At 44.4% G+C, this 20,501-nt stretch overlaps 1 protein-coding gene across 11 annotated transcripts in view; it reads left to right on the top strand.

Annotated features, from left to right (window-relative positions):
* The window catches only part of SNAP91 (synaptosome associated protein 91), a 639,351-nt gene that overhangs the window by 460,183 nt on the left and 158,667 nt on the right, over positions 1-20,501 (top strand). For 6 of the 11 annotated variants that reach the window (XM_069235597.1, XM_069235599.1, XM_069235602.1 and 3 more), the window contains 6 exons: positions 76-183; positions 662-922; positions 1,118-1,195; positions 1,311-1,382; positions 1,886-1,969; positions 15,570-15,653. In XM_069235597.1, the coding sequence (XP_069091698.1) occupies positions 76-183; positions 662-922; positions 1,118-1,195; positions 1,311-1,382; positions 1,886-1,969; positions 15,570-15,653 (687 nt within the window). The remainder of the gene's footprint in view (positions 1-75; positions 184-661; positions 923-1,117; positions 1,196-1,310; positions 1,383-1,885; positions 1,970-15,569; positions 15,654-20,501) is intronic. The other 5 variants (XM_069235603.1, XM_069235604.1, XM_069235605.1 and 2 more) reach the window with 2 other exon arrangements.

The raw sequence follows: 20,501 nt of genomic DNA on the forward strand, positions 1-20,501 counted from the left end.
TGTTTTGATACCTTTTCTATATTTTCGCTCTTTTTTCATCTTTTAATTTCTGTTATTTTAAAAACTGCACTCTAGATGCCTTTGCAGCTTCTCCTGGTGAAACCCCTGCAGCACCTGAAGGGGCAGCAGCACCAGCTACCCCCGTCCCTGTTGCAGCAGCTCTTGATGCATGTTCAGGAAATGGTGGGTTTTATGTTGGGAAGTTTTTTTTCTCTTTGTTAGAGTCTTAGGTAGACACCTTTTAATTGATAATCACAGTTGTGAGTAGTTGTACAATGTCTGCCACTTGTATGCCCCTCATTTTGTTTACTTGATGTTGAATAGCTAAAAAATGATAAGGGTGGCTAATATGGCAGGACTTGAACTCAGTTTTTCTTTCACAGTCAGTCTGTCTCTTTAAAATTCGTTATTGTTAAGTTACAAGATTGGTGTGAGGTGTATAAATTATTGAGAAAATATTTGTGCATAATTGGAAAAGAGACATAGTTCTTATTGTCTCAAAATTTGAGACTGGCTTGTCGAGGGAGGTGTGATGAATGTTAGATTTGGGGAGTACATTTGTATTGTGTACTTGTACAACATATATTGGCCATAGTTGTGAATGGTCTCACTGATGTCCTGCTTACTGATCCTGTATATTCTTTACTTCCCTTTCTACAAGACCCCTTTGCCCCATCTGAAGGTAGTGCAGAGACTGCTTCTGAGCTGGACCTTTTTGCTATGAAGCCAACTGAGACCAGTGTTCCTGTAGTTACCCCTACAACTAGCACAGCCTCTCCGGCTCTTGCAACTACTCCTTCTCCTCCTCCTCCTCTTCCTGCTGCAGCCACTACTGCTACTACTACTACTACCACAACCGCCACCACATCTGCCTCCACCACCACTTCCACCACCACTGCTCCTGCTCTAGATATATTTGGTGGTAAATTATTTTGCATAATTTCCATCTAGGTGATTTTAATTCTGGCTTGTCAAATTATTGTACCTTCTTCTTTAATTGCATGTTCATGTCTGTCGTGAAATACTTGAAGTGACAATGGCCACCATTTACATTTTCTAACCTCAGAATATTTGCTGAGGCTTTCTGAAAATAAACACATTATTGATCTTGTTGTAGATTTATTTGACTCTGTATCAGAAGTACCTACAGCTCCCAAGTCTGACACTGCACCTCACATTGATCTACTTGATTCAGGTAACAAATCACACCCTCTCAGTTTAATGTTTCAATTGCATGGCTTGTGTTTGCTGCTTTATCTCGCAAGAAATGAAACATTATTTGCCAATGATTTGCCCTTGTTTTTTGAAAGATGCTTTTTCATCTGCTTCCCATGGGGTTTCTCCTTTGGCTGAGAGTTCTCTCACTGCTGATCTGCTGTCCGGTGAGTGGTGGTTCTACATGTCACGTCATTTTCTTTCAAATATTATGATGGTTGTAGTATTGAAGAACTCCACATTTAAAAAGTGTGAGCGCCAGATTGAAAACACACAGACCCTTTGTACTCTTGTAAACTTATTTTTAGCTTTAATTCATACCAGAAAAACGATTCAGTGTTTGAAGCTTAAGAGACACATTACACACTGCATAAAGTCTCCCTAGTCTATTTTGCATTTATGTGCTTATCTGCCACTGCAATTAACTAATCATGACTTCACAAATAATTCCATGTATCCAGACTTCTGTCTGCACTACATTGATTGAAAAGGCAACTGGGGAATCAATATCACTGATCTCACTATTAATAAATGTTGACTTGCTTTTAGCTTCCTTTACTTTTAGTATGTTGGTTGCAGCATTGTGATACACATTTTTATAAATAATATATCATCAAAGCAAAATATTTATATTCACATGAATTTTCATCCCAATTTGTGTTTATTCTAGTCGATGCATTTGCAGCCCCCCCTCCTGTACCCACAGCTTCTCCTGCAAAAGTGGACTCTTCTGCTGTGATAGATTTATTTGGTGGTGGGTATGATTCCTTCATTGCTGCATACAATTGCTGTATCTCTTCTAATCAGTATGCATAAAACATGTGAATTCACACTACTGTACTTAGTCTGTTTGGCCTATTTTTACTTGTGCGATTAACTATTTCCTAATATTTGGATTTTGTAAAGTGTTGTACATAACTGTGGCGTTGCCTCAGTGCTCATCAAGAGGGAACAAGCAGTGAATGGGAGCAGGCGGTTTGTGCGACAACAGAAGCATCCACTGCAATGTCCACTAATGCCCCCTTGGCAGTTGAGGGTGTGAAGTCTTAGTAGTGGGTCAGCAGTCAGTTAAATGAAGCTCCTACAGTGCCCACAAGGTCAAAAGTCAAAATTCATCTGACAAACGCTGGGTAGGAAGGACCTTTTGATCTCAGCCAGCTAATAATTTCATGATGACCAAGAACTCTGAAAACCATGATTGCAAATCTATTCATTGCATACCCTGATTACACTTTCAATGTATTACAGTAAACTACAAAAGCAGAATGCCAATGTACACCATGTTATGTACAGTTTGTCACATAACCAGCCACCATGTGTTATCTTTTATTACTTATTTGATTATGAGTGAATGCATACAAACATTAGCACTTTGCATTTTGAAACATCCCTAATCACTGGTGTGAGAGCTAGAAAAAGTCAGGTGGAACATTTAGTTTGTAGATAGGTGATGATGTCAAACATCTGAAAAGGATCATTAATAGCTAGAGGAATTGGGTGTTGTAGATAATCTGTTACAAAGTCGAAGTCTCCTGAATGGAAACAATTGTGTTGCATTAGTTATACATCTGTTTATATGAACCTTCACCGATTATCTTTCTTGATGACCAAGAAATCGTAGGAAAGTAGAAGAAAAAGAGAAGGCCTTTACATTAGTGTAAGAAAAAAGTGAAAACGGGACCAGGTGTGGAATCTTTGCAGGGTTGCTGCTATACTTCCAAACTGGGCCCAAGTCTAAGTAGCCTTTCCTCTGAGGCCTCAACAGAGATGGAGCGCTTTCCTGCATGCTGGACTGGGTCGGCCAGGAAAAGCTGACTTGGATGCAGGAAGATCTGCACACATTCCAGCTTACTGAAAGTTCTGTTGGAAGGATGTGTCTACAGACTGAGGTCACCTGGGAGCAAAATATTTGTATAGACCAACTAGCCAGCAGATGTAAGAACATAATTACAATTCACTATCTTGAGGGTGAGCCTAAACCATCCTGAGCCATCAGGTTACCATAAGGTGCCCACTTCCCCATCTCCTTGCCATCGCTATATTCTACTCTCATGCTTTGATTTTTCTCGTTATATAAGATGAGAACTTCCATGGGACTGTTTCAAGTGAAAACAATTATAATTTAAATACATATGCAGTAATCTGTTTTTTATCCTCCTGGCTAAATGAACTGAATTGTTTCTTTATTGCAGATATGATATGCTTTTTCATATTTCCCCAATAAGAAGAGTGTTAGGCTCAAAATCCATTAGAGAATTTATCAAACAATAGAAATAAAGTTTGGTTTTTGTTAGAAATGGGTTTTTGATTGACTAGGGTATGCACCGAAGTCAGGTAGAACCCACCACTCTAGTCAGGGGAAGTAAGTTACACACCAAAGCTAACCTGTGCTCACCCCCAGTAGCTTGGCACAGAGCACTCGGGCTTATCACCAGAGGCAATGTCTAAAGCGTTTATGCAACACACTAGCACAGAAACACAATAAACATACCACAAAAGAGATTTCACGTAGGATTATATAAAAGATATAAAATATATTATGCATGAAACAAAACAATAGGAATCCTAATTAGAAGGCATTGCATGTAAGTACTACAATAGGATTCAGCATTCTGCTAATGTAAGGCCAGAAAATCAGTCTATATGAGTGAGCATTTTTGCACACGATGCAGGAATAAATTGTCACCATAGATGAAGCAGAAAAAGTACAGAAATGGCACTTTACATTCCTGGGATTGATAGCTTCCACAGGAATGTAATATCTTGCTAGACATAAAGACCAATTTGCAGGGAAAGCACAACGATCACTCCCTATTATAACACGTAGGGTACAGCATACTGGTGCTTCTACTAAGCTTTACATAGTATTTGAGGTTCTATACATAAGTCAGAGGGTCCCCTGCACACCTATTACCTGCATTACAGTAATCTCCAACTCTCAAAAATAAAGCATGTTTCTAGCGGCAATGTCTTACCGCTCTCGATGACCTCATCGAGGTTTCTTCCTGTAAGGCTATGATGGAATCAGTTCCCCCCAGGTCGGTCCAAAATGAGGGGGGGGCACACACAATGTGAATGATGGAGGGGAGGCCGCACTTGGTCCCCCGCGTTACGAAATGGTGAAAGGAAGCTGTCCACAGTGCAGCAGAGGGAAGCACAGAAGCTGTGGCCTCGCTCATGGGGCCCGCGTTTGTCGAAGGGAGAGGCTCAGAAAGGCAGTGGAAGTGTCCTCCTTACAAAAGGGCTGTCCTCAGTGGCACTTCAGCAGTGTAGTGTACCTGGCCCGTGGGTGTGAGGAATCTTCAGTCGGCTTGGCCGAAGTCCTTGGGAAGAGGGTGCATGACAGCCATTAGTGTAAGCTTTGTTTTTGCTGAGGCAACCTGCTGCATTCGTGCTGGTTGGGTTATTCCCTTGAGGTTGCACGTGTGCTGTAATCCTGATGTTCCTTTTGGTTAAGCACTGACCTGTGCTGGGGATCAGAAACTTATACAGTGCCTCACATGCACTGGAGAGTAAGGAGGCTGGTCCTTCACACTATGCTTAAATGCATGGGGGCAGTCTGTCACGGCCCCAGAGGACACACAAACAGCGCTCCCCATGTGCTAGAAAAGGGAGAATGCAGAGTGCTCACCATGCACTAGTGGCATAATTATAGTATTGATATAAAGCACTTACCATGCTATATAATTGCAGGGGCAGGAACCAAGGCTCGCCAAACACTTGGGACCTGGGAGAACATTTGGTAGGGGGGGCACAAGGCAGGCAGCAGTAGGCAGGTAGACCAGCACAACCAGTCTAACAGTCCTGATGGCTATCTCTCCTGGTACCTCCTGTAGGGTCCTTGCAGAACAGAGCCAGGGAGCAGCTGACAACAGGGCAACAATAGAAAAGCAATCCAGCAAGTCCTTTAGGCCACCCAGCCAGTAGCAGGGCAACAGCAGAAGAGCATTTCAGATGAGTCCTTGAGCAGTGCAACAGTCCTCCTGAGAGAGGCTTAGTCCCACTTCCAAAAGTGCTCTGAAAAATATGGGGTAAGGGCCACTGTACTTATACTCAAAAATGTCTTTGACGTAAGGGGTCACTTAAAAGAAACGCTTTCAAGTGTACACAGACCTCTTTGAACCCAGCCCTGGCTCCAGACATCAGTAGGGGGTAAATCGACCCTTGGTGTGATGGCTGGGTGCAGCCTATTGATATGTAAAGTGTGAAAAACCTCTCATTTTCCCAGCCCAAGGAGACTGTCAGTATGCAGATGGATTGGAGATGCCTCTCCTGTCGCATCCAGCACTTCCTGTGTGGTGGCTGTCTGGAAAGTATGGATAAAGAGTAACTGTCACTCTGCCGTAGACATGGATTGGTGTCAGGCTGCAAAGCACCTAGAGTTTTAAACTCTTTCTAAAAGTGGCATTTCTAAAATAGTAATGCAAAATCCAACTATACCAGTAAACCGGATTTTTCACTACCATGCCACGCATGCCAACACTACCCTTTCAGATAATAAATTACCACTTAAAATTAAATAAGGGAATTCTCAATGCTAGCCTATGAGAGGAGCAGCCCTCACAGTAGTGAAAAACTAAACAGGCCGTTTGTCACTACGAGGGCATATAAAACATAAAAGCACATGCCCTACCTTTTATCTCCACAACACCCTGCCCTTAGGGCTGTTGAAGGCCTACCTTTGGGGTGACTTGGGTGTAGTAAAAGGTGAGTTAAGGCCTTGGCAAGTAGTTTGAAATACCAAGTTAAGGTGACAGTAAACTGCGCACACAGGCACTGCAGTGGAGGGCTTGAGATGGGTTTGAAAGGCTACTTCTGTGGGTGGTGTAATCTATGCCTGTACCTGTAATAGCCAGGACTAATTTACAGGCCCTGGGTATATGCTATACCACTTTAGAAGGGACTAACAGATACATTAAATATGCCAAACAGGTGTAAGCCAACCATGCCATGTTTTAGGGGAGAGAGCACATATACTTTAGCACTGATTAACAGTGGTAAAGTGCCAAGACTCTCAAAACCAACAAAAAGGTGGTCTGAAAACTAGGAGGAGGAGGGCAAAACGTTAGGGATAACCCTGCAGAAAGGGCCATTTTCAACATTTATCAATAAAATTATTACATGGAAATGAAAGTTATGGGGATTCAACAAAACAAAATATGTATTCAAATATATTAAATTTGAACAAATTAGGAAAAGCCTATGAAAGTGTCAAGAATGGTGCCTGGTCTTGATACCCAGGAAGAAGGTTGAAATTATTTATTTGCGACTCATTTAGGACCAGTACTGTGTGTTTATATGAACACCACAAACTGAATTTAAAGTAATTCACACATTCAGTGGTCCTGAAACTGGGTGTGCTGGCTAGAATAAAGAGATCTGTTCAATTCAAAGTGCAGGCAAAGATCAGCCTGCCTAATTTGTAGTCCAGCGAGGTGGAGCACCTCACCCAGCTGATGAAAGAAATGCTGTGGAAACCTGTACTGGTGGAGTACTTGCCTCTGGGTACAGCCAGGCACCGGTCTAAGCAATACATGGCTGGGAATATGAAAGAAAGGCTGGGGAGGAAGAAGGATTCATTTTCAATTATAGATGATCAGGACACTATTTGAAGGCAGCCCACTGCTCATCTGAATTAGACATCCCTTGCTGGAGCAGAGAAACCAGCAAATACAGGCCAGCAGAAGAAAATAAAACATGTGACACCTCATATTTGGGTGCAGGATGCCAAGATGGGTTTGAGTATTAGCAACACTTAGCCATATCAGTAAAATCTCAGATTGTGAGGCTTGGCTGTCCTTTTTAACATATTTACTCCACAAGGTAGCAGATATTAGCAGGTTGCACATACAACACCAGTGCTGTCTTTTGGTATTATAAAGTAACCTAAACACCAAATTAGTGTCATGTAGACTTACACTACAATGTTTGAAAGTAAATTGTAAAATATATGCATGAGAAGAAACTTCTTTTTGTAAGAAACTACTGTATGAAAATGAGCTCTATTTTGAGGCAAACCTTGCTAGCAAGTTGTAACTGTTTCAATAATTGGGTAAATTGCCTGCAAATAACCCGTTACTGCTTGGGCAGCGTTTGGTCACAAACTAAAGTTCCTTTATCATGTTATTTAACAACCTACTAACAAATTGGATTCTGTTTGGGAAGCATGCCAGGTGAGTAGTCCTTGCAGAGGATTCAAGAAGGCAAGAGTGGGCTACATAACACTATTAACAGCCTCATGACTTCAAGTGCAGCCCAGAATGGAAACTTTAGAATCCTTGCTCCACCAATCCCCCTCAAGTTGTCCCAAGACAATTGTGAGCACTGCTTATGACCTCACATATTACATAAGTTTTGACAGGTTAAATTACATTAATTATGACATCACTGATGAGATTTCAAATGGCATCATTGAGTGTGACTCCAATACTCCAAGTGTGTTTGTCTGGGTCAAAGACTTACCTTCTGACTTAGCCTTTTTTATGTAGCTCAGAGCCCTCTAGCAGAATAAATCTGAAGCAGTATCCGGTGTAGCTGCATCAAAAGTGGACACTTCTTCTGCAAGGTCCACCAGACAGTTCCTGAGGAAGTAAAAAATCTTCCCAACTCTCATGATTCCTGGACCAGATCATTAGGGTTATTTCTATGGCTCTCTGGATCTCCAGGGCAGCACTTGAGGGCCAGGACTCACTAGCGCAAGGACATCAGCAATGTCATTTCCAAGTACAGTTGGTATTGGTTAAGGGATCACTTCAGAAAAAAAGACAACTTGCAGAAAAGAATTGCTGCTAACTGACTCTTGGAGTCCACTTCTTTGTCCTCGGCACACGAGGGAGCAAGTGTAGTCCTTCAGGCTGCTGTCAGGTCACAGGCAGCAGGTCCAGTCCTCTTCTGATCTTCCACTTGACCAGAAAGTGTTTTGAGGAGGGTACCACAGGATACCACATTTATGGTTGGCACTAACTAATCGGTGGAAGGGTTTCCTGGCTCCTTCCTTACCAGTGAGGTAAAGGTTAACACTTTCTCAGCAGTTCCCGTTTGCCCTACTGCCAACAATCCCACAGGATTCCCTCACTTATAAAATCCAAGATGGGCAACCTCTTCCCCCCGTCTGCAGAGTTCTACTGTCCACCTAGAGGTATGGCTAGAGATTTGAGCAGTCCTATATGTCCTCTCCAAACCAGTTAGAGGGGTAGCTTCCTTTCAACTGGATTCAGATCCAGCCTGGCTAATGTTGACCTTGAGGACAAGAGCTTTCCTTTCTTAGTCTCTCCTTGCATTAGGTTATGAATGGGCAGTTCTCACCTCTTTCTCTTTCAAGTTAATGAAATTCCTGGGGCCACCCCAGGTGTCCTTCCTGGGCTGATAGCGGTCAAATGCCCAGTACCCAGCCAGCCTGTCACCTTACCCAAGCCATTCATTTGTCTGGGAGCAGTTTTCACACTTCCTGAAGGGGAAGTACTTTTTGGGAATCTGCTAGAGGCTAATGCAAACTAGCCTCTGGGAACTTCAGGCAGACAAAAGGGTAACTTTGTAAAAGTTTTTTTATTTTTTTTTAATAAACATTGATATATTGATAGTAAAATATTTTTGAGTAACTAGTTTAGTTATTTCCAATCAAGGGTTATAGATTCATGTTTATAGTCTATACTGGCATTTTCAGGCATCCATTTACAGTCCTGCCATTGGAAATACATTTTGGGGGCTAGTCATTGGAGGAACATGCCAGATTTAATTTTGCACAAGCCCTACTTTGAAATATTAGGCACCCTACCTTGTGGGCGACAAGGTGTTCTCAGGGGATACTTATTAATATTTAAAAGCAGAGTACCCACCTTTCAAAAGGGTTATTTTGACAAGCGTGACAGCAGGTTTTTGGCTGCTGCAGCCAGACTACACAGGATAGGAGTAAAACCCCATTTGATATGGCCATTCGTGGATGGCACAACAGGTGCTGCGGTTTAAAGGTGGCATTTAACTTTATAGCACACAGTATAACTTCCATACCATAGACTAGGGTCTAGCAGGCAAGTTAAACATGCCAATCAGGGATAATCCAATGTAACTATGTTTAAAAGGGAAGCACTGGTACTTTCCTGGTGATTAGCAGGACTAAAAGTTTGCAGAGTTAGAAAACCAGCAAAAATAAGGTCTAGAAAAAGACAGTAAAATCCAAATAGCCCATACAGAAAATACAGATTTGCTACAGGCCCATATCAAACCCAGCCCCTGCTGCCTCTCTCAAACTTAAGTATACAGAAAAGATGTATGGAATACTTGAATTAATCTCTGCTACTGGTATTACTCTGAGCTGCATCCCAGCCCATCATTACTTTGTATTCCATGCCACACTGTTTTGACCCAGGCCATATGCATGGATAGAATGTGTGAGTTCATCTCAGTGGACTGAAAAGCCTAATAAGGTGAAACCTGTCTTGGATTGCTTGTGTTCAGATTCAAAGAGGACCTGGCAGTCTGGGCTGGCCTGGTCCTAATGGTGCAGGATCGAGACTGATTCGCATATGACTGGGTCCAAACTGAGGTGGCATGGTGTGCAAAATAATGGACAGGGTGTGGCTTCCAGTCAAAACCATTGGCTAGAGAGAACGGAAATTCAATCAATCAATCAATCAATCGCATTTATAAAGCGCGCTACTCACCCATCAAGGGTCTCAAGGCGCTGGGGGGGGGGGGGGGGTCAGTGCTCGAAGAGCCAGGTCTTGAGCTGCCTTCTGAAGGAGAGGTGGTCAGGTATGGCGCGAAGGTGGCTGGGCAGAGAGTTCCAGGTCTTCGCTGCCAGGAAAGAGAAGGATCTTCCTCCGGCGGTGGCTTTGCGGATGCGGGGTACGGCTGCCAGGGCCTGTCCGGTGGAGCGCAGAGTGCGCGAAGGGGTGTAGAAGGAGAAGCGGTTGTTGATGAGTTTGGGTCCAAGGTTGTGAAGGGCTTTGTGTGCATGGGTGAGTAGTCGGAAGGTGATCCGCTTGTTGACGGGTAGCCAATGGAGTTTTTTCAGGTGTCCGGAAATGTGGTGGTGGCGAGGGATGTCCAGGATGAGTCTTGCGGCAGCGTTCTGGATCCGTTGGAGTTTCCTCTGCAGCTTGGTGGCGATGCCGGCGTACAGGGTGTTCCCGTAGTCCAAGCGGCTGGTGACGAGGGCGTGGGTGACGGTCTTCCTGGTGTCGGTGGGGATCCAGCGGAAGATCTTGCGGAGCATGCGGAGGGTGTTGAAGCATGCTGAGGTCACTGAGTTCACCTGTCTGGTCATGGTGAGGGAGGAGTCCAGGATGAAGCCGAGGTTGCGCACGTGGTCGGTGGTTTGGGGAGTGCTGCGTAGGGCGGGGGGCCACCAGGAGTCGTCCCATGCGGTGGGAGTGGGGCCGAGGATGAGGACCTCCGTCTTGTCTGTGTTCAGTTTCAGACGGCTGTCTGTCATCCAGTTCGCCACTTCCTTCATTCCTTTATGTAGTTTGGTCCTGGCTGATGTGGGGTTGTTGGTGAGGGATAAGATGAGCTGGGTGTCGTCGGCGTATGAGATAAGGTTGAGTCCGTGTTTGCGTGCGATGTTCGCCAGGGGGGTCATGTAGACGTTGAAGAGAGTGGGGCTGAGGGAGGATCCTTGAGGTACGCCGCAGATGATCTCCGTGGCTGTGGATCTGAAGGGGGGCAGGCGGACTCTCGGAGTCCTTCTGGAGAGGAAGGAGATGATCCATTCAAGGGCCTTGCCTCTGATGCCGGCGTTACTGAGGCGGCGTATCAGGGTGCGGTGGCAGACCGTGTCGAAGGCTGCAGAGAGGTCCAGGAGTATGAGGGCCACGGTCTCTCCCTTGTCGGTCAGGGCTCTGATGTCGTCTGTGGCTGCGATGAGGGCGGTTTCGGTGCTGTGGTTGGCCCTGAAACCGAACTGTGTGGGGTCGAGGGAGTCGTTGATTTCCAGGGCGTTGGTGAGTTGAGCGTTGACGATTTTCTCAATCACTTTGGCAGGGAACGGCAGGAGAGAGATGGGCCGGAAGTTCTTGAGTTCGGTGGGGTCTGCTGTAGGTTTCTTTAAGAGGGCGTTGAGCTCTGCGTGTTTCCAGCTTTCCGGGAAGGTGGCGGCGGTGAGGGAGGCGTTGATGACGTCTCGGAGGTGCGGTGCGATGATGTCGTCGGCCTTGTTGTAGATGTGGTGCGGGCAGGGGTCCGATGGGGATCCGGAGTGGATCGAGTTCATTACGCGGGTGGTCTCCTCGGTGGTGGTAGGGTTCCAGGTGAGGATGGTGGTGGTGTCGGTGGCGGGTTCCGGGGGGGGGGCTCGTGTCGGCGGTCGGGAAGCTGTTGTATATGTCGGTGATCTTGTGGTGGAAGAAGCTTGCGAGGGAGTCGCAGAGGTCCTGTGAGGGAGGGATGGAGTTGTTTTCTGCTTCCGGGTTGGAGAGCTCTTTGACGATGCCAAATAGTTCCTTGCTGTTGTGGGCGTTGTTGTCAAGTCTGCTCCGGTAGGCTGTTTTTCGTGCGGCGCGGAGGTGTTGGTGGTGTTGGCGGGTGGCGTCCTTGAGAGCTGACATGTTCTCTTCGGTCTGGTTAAGGCGCCACGTCTTCTCGCGGGCGCTGCATTCTTTCTTGGAGTTCTTGAGGTCGGGGGTGAACCAGGAGTTTTTCTTGTGGTTGTTGGTGCTGGCTTGAGTCTTCAGGGGGGCGAGGAGGTTGGCGCAGTCGGAGATCCAGTTTGTGAGGTTGTTGGCGGCTACGTTGGGGTCGGTGGTGCTGGTGGGTTGGTTCTGGGAGAGGGTTGATGCGAGCTGTTCCGTGGTGATACGATTCCAGTGTCTTCTTGGTGGTTGCTGGGTGTGGTGGAGCACGGTGGTCTTCTTGAAGATGAAGTGGACGCAGCTGTGGTCCGACCAGGTGAGTTCGGTGGTGTGGCTGAAGGTGATGTGTTTGCTGGAGGAGAAGATGGGGTCGAGCGTGTGTCCGGCGTAGTGGGTGGGGGTGTTGACTAGCTGATTCAGTCCCAGGTTGGCGAGGTTGGCCAGTAAGGCGGTGGTGTTGTTGTCGGTGAGGTTCTCCAGGTGAAAGTTGAGGTCTCCTAGGAGGATGTAGTTGGTGGATGAGAGTGCGTGAGGGTTGACGAAGTCTGCGATGTCTTCGCTGAACTTGGTGCGAGGTCCTGGTGGTCTGTACAGGAGGGTGCCTCTGAGGGTGGTTTTGGGGTCGCTGTGGATCGTGAAGTGGAGGTGTTCGGCGTCGGGGAGTGAGTTGTCGGTGTCGGTCGAGATGCGGATGGAGTTTTTGTGTGCGATGGCGATGCCTCCTCCGATGCGGTTGGTGCGGTCTTTCCGGATGATTTTGTAGCCGTCGGGGATGGCTATGGCGATGTCGGGTGCCGAGGTGGGGTTCATCCAGGTCTCGGTGAGGACGGCGATGTCCGGGTTCGTAGAGTTGATGAGGTTCCACAGTTCGATGGCGTGCCTGTGGATGGATCGGGTGTTGACCAGGATGCAGTGGAGGTTATTTCCGGGGGAGTAGTTCTTGGCGGGAGCGGAGTGGGTCCGGAGGCAGGTGAGGCGGCAGTTTCTGCAGGTGAAGGGTCCGAGGGTACGTTTCGGGGTGGCGCGGTAGCAGCCCGGCGTGCGGCCGGGGTTGAGGTTGGCGAGGAAGGCGGAGTCGTAGGTCAGGCGGGGGGGGCGGGGCCAGGGGTTCGGGCGCTGGGCGCGGTCCAGGCGCGGACGGGCGCAGACGGGCTTGCCTTAGGCGCGCCCGCTGCGCGCGTCCGCTGCGCGGCCGCCATATAAGGGGTAGCCGGGGAGGCGGGGACAGCTGGGAGGCGGGAGGAGGGCGGGTAGGGGGGAAAAAAGAGCGGGAAAAATCGGCGAAGGGCCTCGGGGAGGCGAGGAGGCCCAAAAAAGCAGAAAAGTACCTAGAAGAGGTACAAAAAGCCAGAGAAGCGAGAGAACAACGACAAAAAAGCGGCGGAAGGACGGGGGGGGACGGCGGGGGCACGAGGGGCAGCAGGCAGACAGGGATACAAAAAGCAAGGGGAGCGCGATCACAACGGGGAAAGCAGGCACTCAGGGATACAGAAGGCAAGGGGAGCGTGGTCACACGGGGAAAGCAGGCACTCTGGGATACAAAAAAGCAAAAGGGGACGTGATCACACACAGGGGAAAAAGGCAGACACTCTGGGGGACAGTCAGCACAGCAACAGAGCAGAGGGCAGGCACAGAGGATCTGGTGGCGCCGCGAGGGCAGGGGAGTGACCTACCCTGGGGTCAAGGGTCGCTACCACTGCCTCGCAGCGGCCGCCATATAAGGGGTATATAAGGGGGATTCTCAACTCATAGTTGATCCTATAGTCGACCGCAAAGGAGCACATTAACAAACTTCTTTCATTCCTGTCCTGAAGATGTTCTCAACATTCTCATTGCCATCAAGGTCAATCCTGACAACACTTTTTCAGCCTCCAGTCAACTGTGAAAAACAAAATAATTAACTTCTTAGACAGTATTTTGATTTTGTCTAATATTCACTTATATTGTTTTTGTAACAAACTAAAGACTTAACTTGTGTTTTCAGAAAGCAAATCATACGGATATTCAGCACTGTTACACTTATATTCCTAGCATGTGTTAACCATAGATACCCAGCTTAATGACAATTTAGGAAGCGGGATAGAAAGGTACAGCACATTTGACTCTTTTTTGATGGACCTTCAGCCCCCTCTGTGTTTGAAAATGATGAATAAACATGGACAACTTAACTATTGTCGCTCATATATAGTTTTTCTTTGGGATACTGAATTATTAGTCTTTGGTTGAACGATTTTGGTTACTGTTGATTACCTTTTATTTGAATAAGTAAAGTATCACAACTATAAATGAATCTCAGGCCTTTTTTAAATTTTTGGGATCTGTTTAACTGTTAATAGAACTTAGTTCAGTGAGGAGGGGTATGTGCCTAGGTATACATTATTTAATGATTGAGGTGTGTTTGAATATATCCTTTGATAAACTCTTTTTTGTACCTTAAACACCTGATTGAATAACATTGACAGTTTTGAACACCCTAGGCAGAAAATAAAATACAGAAATGGTGGCTTTATATAGTGGGGTGCTAACATCATAGGATAGGTTGTTACCAGTATATGTAATCATTCAAACGTAGGCTCAGTAAGCCAGGTCCTGACTATAAATTTGGAGAACTACACAAAATGTCAGGTAACTACTGCTAATTTGAGTGCTTCACAGTAGGCCAGGTGGCTAACAAAGTATTTGGGAGCAGCATTGGTGACCCCTTTATGATGCCATTACATTAATTATTGTGCATAGAGGAACAGTTTTTCACGTCATTGCAAGTTCTCACAAATGTGTATGGGCTGCACAAGAGCATCCATAGCTGGACTGAAATTTAGGCTAGCATGATTTTCATAAGATTGTCTTCACAGATGCTAAGGAGAGGATATCGGTCACACTTAACCAGGACTATCTCATACTTCACCAAAGAATATTATGAAAGTAAAGCAGTAACAAGAATAATAGCTTATAATTGACTTGTGTGTCAGTAACTTGATTAATCACTGGATCACCATTTAAGCCAGTAATGCATTGAGTTGTACATACCTCCACCCTTAATCTCAAACATTTATGAGAGAATTACAAAATAAACATTTTATTCACATAAACATATAAATGCCCAATCACAAAAGCTAGTTCTCAAAAAAGTGGTCACATGGTGGGCAAGTGACAAAGTAAGAAGAGATTATATAGAGGTAAAAATCAGCTGACTCAGGACTCCTAAAATAATGAGACTAGTCAATAACAAAAAAATCAAGTAGAAGATTGTATGACCCAAGGAAGTAGCTGTATGAGATTCAGCAGCATTTCGACTGCATCAGGGGTTAAAAGGTCATCAGGAATGAGAAGGATGAGAGCACCAACCGTTGCAAGCCTATGCCCTATAGAAGGTCACTCAGTTAAGGTATTAGGTATTAGGTATGAGAAGAAGCCACTGGAGAGAATTTTCAGCAATGGTACTTGAAGTAGGTCCAGAACATGACTTCAGGCGTAGGTAAATTTAATAAGTCATACATTTGGTGCCAAGCTAATGAGGGTCCAGACTGTATAATCCTTGGCACATTGGAAGGTAATTAATAACATGATGCAGTGAGTTGCTGTCACAGTGCACAGATGGGCAAGTCTCCATGTCATAACTCTTGGCCCTAAATGATAATACTACATGGCCAGCCATCACCAGACTTGATTTATGTGCGGCTCCAGGTCATAATTCCATTGTACTCTGTGTTGCTATTTGTGGAATAACCTTGCACTTACTGCAGTGTTTTCATCACCATTCATGCTAAATTTCGGAATACTCTGCAGATGCCTTTGGAGGATGCACTACAGAACCACAATCCACAGCGCAAGCAGTATCTAGCTCATCAGCTTCTGCAGACCTCCTTGCTGGTAATAAACATATTTTCTAGCTTTTTCAGAAATGCCTTGCCTTTTCCAAGGTCGTGCATTGCTATTGTACTTGCCTCTTGTTACTAAGATGCTGACTTGCTTTAAGTTTGTGCAAAATTGTTATTACATGTCATGTATTATCATATGCTGTGTGCATGTATGCCAGTAAATATTGTAACATATAGCTAAAATATGATTCTTTTTTATTTATGTGATCAGTGTAATGGTTATGATTTATGTATCTTGATTTATGCCAGTTTATTTTCATATGTTGGTTATATAATTGCAAGTATTGTAGGAACGGAAGACATTTGCAAGTGTTTTTACTCTATATACATGTTGTGGTCCTAATTACATAATACCATCTGCCATTGGTTGTGATATTCATAACCCCCTGGGCAGTGAAGACTGGATATAAATGGATTACATAAAGTAATTCATCGCCCTCCTGCCTAGTCAGATAAAAAACGGCTAAACACTTGTCTTGCCATTTTTATTGCAGAAATGTCTTTGCTTTCATGAGGAACAATCATGGTTTCCCACCCTCTTCCCCCACTGGGAGTGGGTCTTGGTGGCTACCGCCATGCTTCTGCTTCAAGAACTGATCAATCTAGCTGTTTTTGCCAGGTTGGGATTTAATTTTTGTGACGTGATGCTTATGAGCCTTTACCGCTTAAACAGAGGTCCACATAGTCATATCTCTCCACCATTTGCCAATTAATCCTATATAGTGTGAATTGTTTTTGTTTTTTCAATATATTGCCTGCTCGCTATGATACCTTGTGTGAAAATCATTGGTTTCTAATTGTCTATGGCCACAATACTATTGAAAGGCATCTGGAAGCTGGTGATAATTTGTTCTAGAAAAACAGTACTGTATCATTTGGATATAATAAACTTTTACTTGATTACTGTTGCCCATTGGGCACTCTAACACAATTCTCAACATTATTTAGGAGTATATTGTAGTGGGTAGGTGCCAGTTTACAGCTCTGCATGAGTCTTTTCCACCCTCTCTATCTGGATTGTTCATCTTTTTTTGTGTAGAGAATAAACATGGCATTGGCCTTGTTTGCTTCAACAGCATGTTTTTCTACACACTTCTCAGCACCACCTTATCAGTATTAAGTCTTTTTTCTGGGTCCAAGACGGGTCAAAAAGCCTCTTTTTCTCCAACATATCTCACCATAAGCATGAAGAGTGAGAATCTTTGCTCCAACAACCAACTATTTTTAAGGAACTGGGGATGCATTGTCTACATTGTTGTGTAGCCATTTTAGTTATAGCTTCACGCACATTATTTTAACATACTAGGCCTGCCGCTGTGCAGTTTAACCTAGATATATTTTATTCGGCTTTGCTTTATTATTGTTATGATAGCAACTTTTACAGTCTTTTTATTTCTCTCTATCTAACTGTTTTTGCCTAGGCCAGCATTCTGTTCTCAAACAAAACATTCTTCCTCACTCTGTGCTTCTTCCAAGGCTGCAGCAAGATAGGTTGGCGGTGAACGTGGAATAAGTTTAGTCTGTGACATTCATAGAAAATACACATCCTTACATAGGGACATTTTCTACAGAACATCAGCTGTTTTATTATAAAAACACTTCCCTGTCCCTTACACGTTAGAGGGAGATTCCAGCCATAGAACCACGACTGTATGCTGACTGCCGATTGCTTCGCTACAGCTGTCTTTACAGACGTCAGGCCTTTGCTCAGGTATGGGGAATTATGTCTTCCCATGGGAACCTGAAGGGCAGAATTAGAGCTTAACACGCTGTGGTCTATCATAGCTTAGGTAGGAATTAGTCTGTTGACTCTTGTGACAATATGGTAGCATTATTTATGTTTTACTCTCCTTGTCACAATTGTAATCTTGTCATGCTGTATCATCCTGGTTATTGCAGTCCACGCTTTGCTATCTAAGGTGCAGTCGCTTTATTAAAGCATTATTGAAACATACTGCCTCTGTTTGTCATTGTGTATGTGACACTAATGTAACTGAGAGAAACGGGTGAGACCTGAGTGACCACGGCTTCCTTGAGAAACCAGTTATGTCATGCTTTCTGCTGCCCTGGGGTAGAGATGAGACACTGCTAGTTTGCCGGAGCAGAACCCGGATTGGAGTGACAGGTGCCACCTGTAGTGGGTCATACTCAGTCTCCCACACCGCAGGCGATTCTGCCACTCGAAATTCAGTATTCTCATTAAGATAATAAGAGCCTATGTGGCAACATAAACATAAACATTAACATGAAAGTAACAAAAACATTAGTCATGCTGCAGAATCCCAATTTGAGCCCCAGGTCTGTTTCCTTACTGTATCTGAGGGATAAACGTCTTCCCAGTTAATTTACAGGTTCTCTCCAGAGATCTTGTGGTGAGTAATAATTTTTATGCAACATCAGTATGTCCTTGCTAACAATATTTTGCAGCCTTAAACGTCCTTACTCTCGTTATTAAGTTCTGATGAGGCAAAGAAGGTGTTTTTTTCACCTAAGCGAGTAACCGCTGATGCCACCTCCACATTCACTTTTATAACAATCGTAAGCTGTGCAGTATACCCATGTTTGTCAAATGCCTCTGTCAATAATAATTTATGAAGAAATAGGACATAGCCTTGTTGATCATTGTTGTATCCCAGGTTGGTTGCTAGACCTACAAAACTCATCCTCCTATTCAAGCTGCTATTGCCATGAAGAGGATTCAATTCTCCAAGGGGTGAACTTGTGCAGGGAGAATTAACATCAAGCTCTGGTCATTTGATGGAATTAAACCCCCTTCCATGATCCCTAGAGCTTTTGGTATACTACTTTTATGTAGGTTGGTAGTGCTTATTTGGATCTGATATTGTGGTACAGATTTTCAGTACACTGGGTGTTATCTATTGGGCTTATTCTGTTTTCATTTGGTTGGAGTGCAGACATCTCCAGGGATGGATCTGCATTTGGTGATTGTGTGAGTCTCCTCATCTGTATCACAGATAGTGCTACATGTGATACTCAGTACAATATAGCAAACCTAGGGATGTATGTATGTGCATATTGTTGTCTTGTGTTGGTGTGCACTTGCCTTCTCTGCAGCTGTGAAGCACTGGGGTACCCTACCTGTCTTTTTCTAAATGAACCATGAACCTTGATGACCTGGATGACTTTAAAATGAATTGAACTTACAATCTTTCCTGTGAAATATTTATTTTGAAAGACAAACAAAATCATCACTCTGCTTACATTACACAAGGAATCATGTCAGTAACTCACCCACTAGAGGGAAATTTGACAATGTGCCAAGAAGTGAACATAAATTCCAATTCCAATTACATGTTTTCTTCATAAGCGGTAAAAATATAAACTGAACAGTCTGATGTATCTATGCTAGCATCATTGGTTTGAAGGCTAATTAAGGCTTTAACTCCGGGAGAGAGGATATGGTCAATTGGTGCTGTCTCTCTACTACTAAATAGCTACAACGATTTACTGAAACGTATTCTGGAGTAAGAACATATTTTCACAGTGTTTGTGGGCAGTACATTGCTTCTCATACTGGACTGCATATTACAACTTTCCAAAACGTCAACCACAATTCTAAGGAAACTGATTGTATAGGGTGCCTGTTACGCTTTCTGATCTGTAGTTTGACATCCCCTAGTGAATAAAAAGTCAGAACACTTGACTACTGACATGCAGTTTACTTGGCTGACTTTAAAACCGAAGACAACCATCACATGCATCACCTGTCACCTACATAGTTTAATGGTCCCAGATTCTGAGAAATCTGTCTACACTCTTTCAGTATGACAAGCCTTCTTCAATCTGAGATTGATGTCTGAAACTAGTGGTGCTTTCCAGTTTCTTGATTATTAGCTGTCTCAGCCTTAGGGCAGTCTCCCCCAATCTTTTTGACCTACAGCTCCATTTTTGCTGATGTTGTTTTTGTTGGCCTTAAGACTGTGCACTTTACCACTGCTAAGCCATGATAAAGTACATGTGCTATCTCCTTTAAAACTGGTGAAATGGCTTGCACCCAATTGACACATTTACTTTACTTATAAGTCCCTAGGAAAGGTGTGCTGCATGTACCCAGAGCCTGCAAATCAAATGCTACTAGTGAGATGCAGCACGGATTGTGCAACCCACTTAAGTAGCCATTTACACCTATCTCAGGCCTGTCATTGTAGCCCATGTGTGCAGTTTTAAACTGCCATTTCGACATGGCAAAATACATCTTTTACCAGGTCTAAGCCTTCTTTTTTTAATTTTTTTTTATGCATGTCACTCCTACGGTAGGTCCCAAATAGCCCATAGGGCAGGGTGCAGTGTATTTCAAAAGTTGGGTATGCGAAACTCTTAAATTGGTCTTCACTACTGCAAAGCCTACCTCTCCCATAGGAATACATTGGGTTGGCTTACTACATTTAACATTAAATTCAGAGCCAGTAGGAATGTTGAGTTTGGTGTCCAAAGAATTGTAATTTAAAACTCTATTGGTAAGTCACAATTCTGAAACTTCCACTCTTAGAAAGTTGGTATTGTCTTGTCCCAACAATAGGGTCTCTAGTTGGCAAGTGAATGCACCCTCTCCATGTAAGGACCACCACTCTAGTCAGGGTAAGTCAGTTATGCACTGTAATTTAACCTGTGCTCACCCTCTGGTAGCTTGGCACAGAGCAGTCAGACTTAACATAGGAGTGTAGGAGGCTGGCCTGGCTTATAGTGGGTACCTGCTGGTACTTACACCTAGTGCCAGGTCCAGTTATCCCTTATTAGTAGATTAGTAGTGTTCTAGCAGCTTAGGCTGATAGAGGTAGCTATAGCAGAGTAGCTTAGGCTGAACTAGGAGACATGAAAA

The sequence above is a fragment of the Pleurodeles waltl genome, chromosome 5, assembly GCF_031143425.1.
Source record: "Pleurodeles waltl isolate 20211129_DDA chromosome 5, aPleWal1.hap1.20221129, whole genome shotgun sequence".
Classification (NCBI taxonomy): domain Eukaryota; kingdom Metazoa; phylum Chordata; class Amphibia; order Caudata; family Salamandridae; genus Pleurodeles; species Pleurodeles waltl.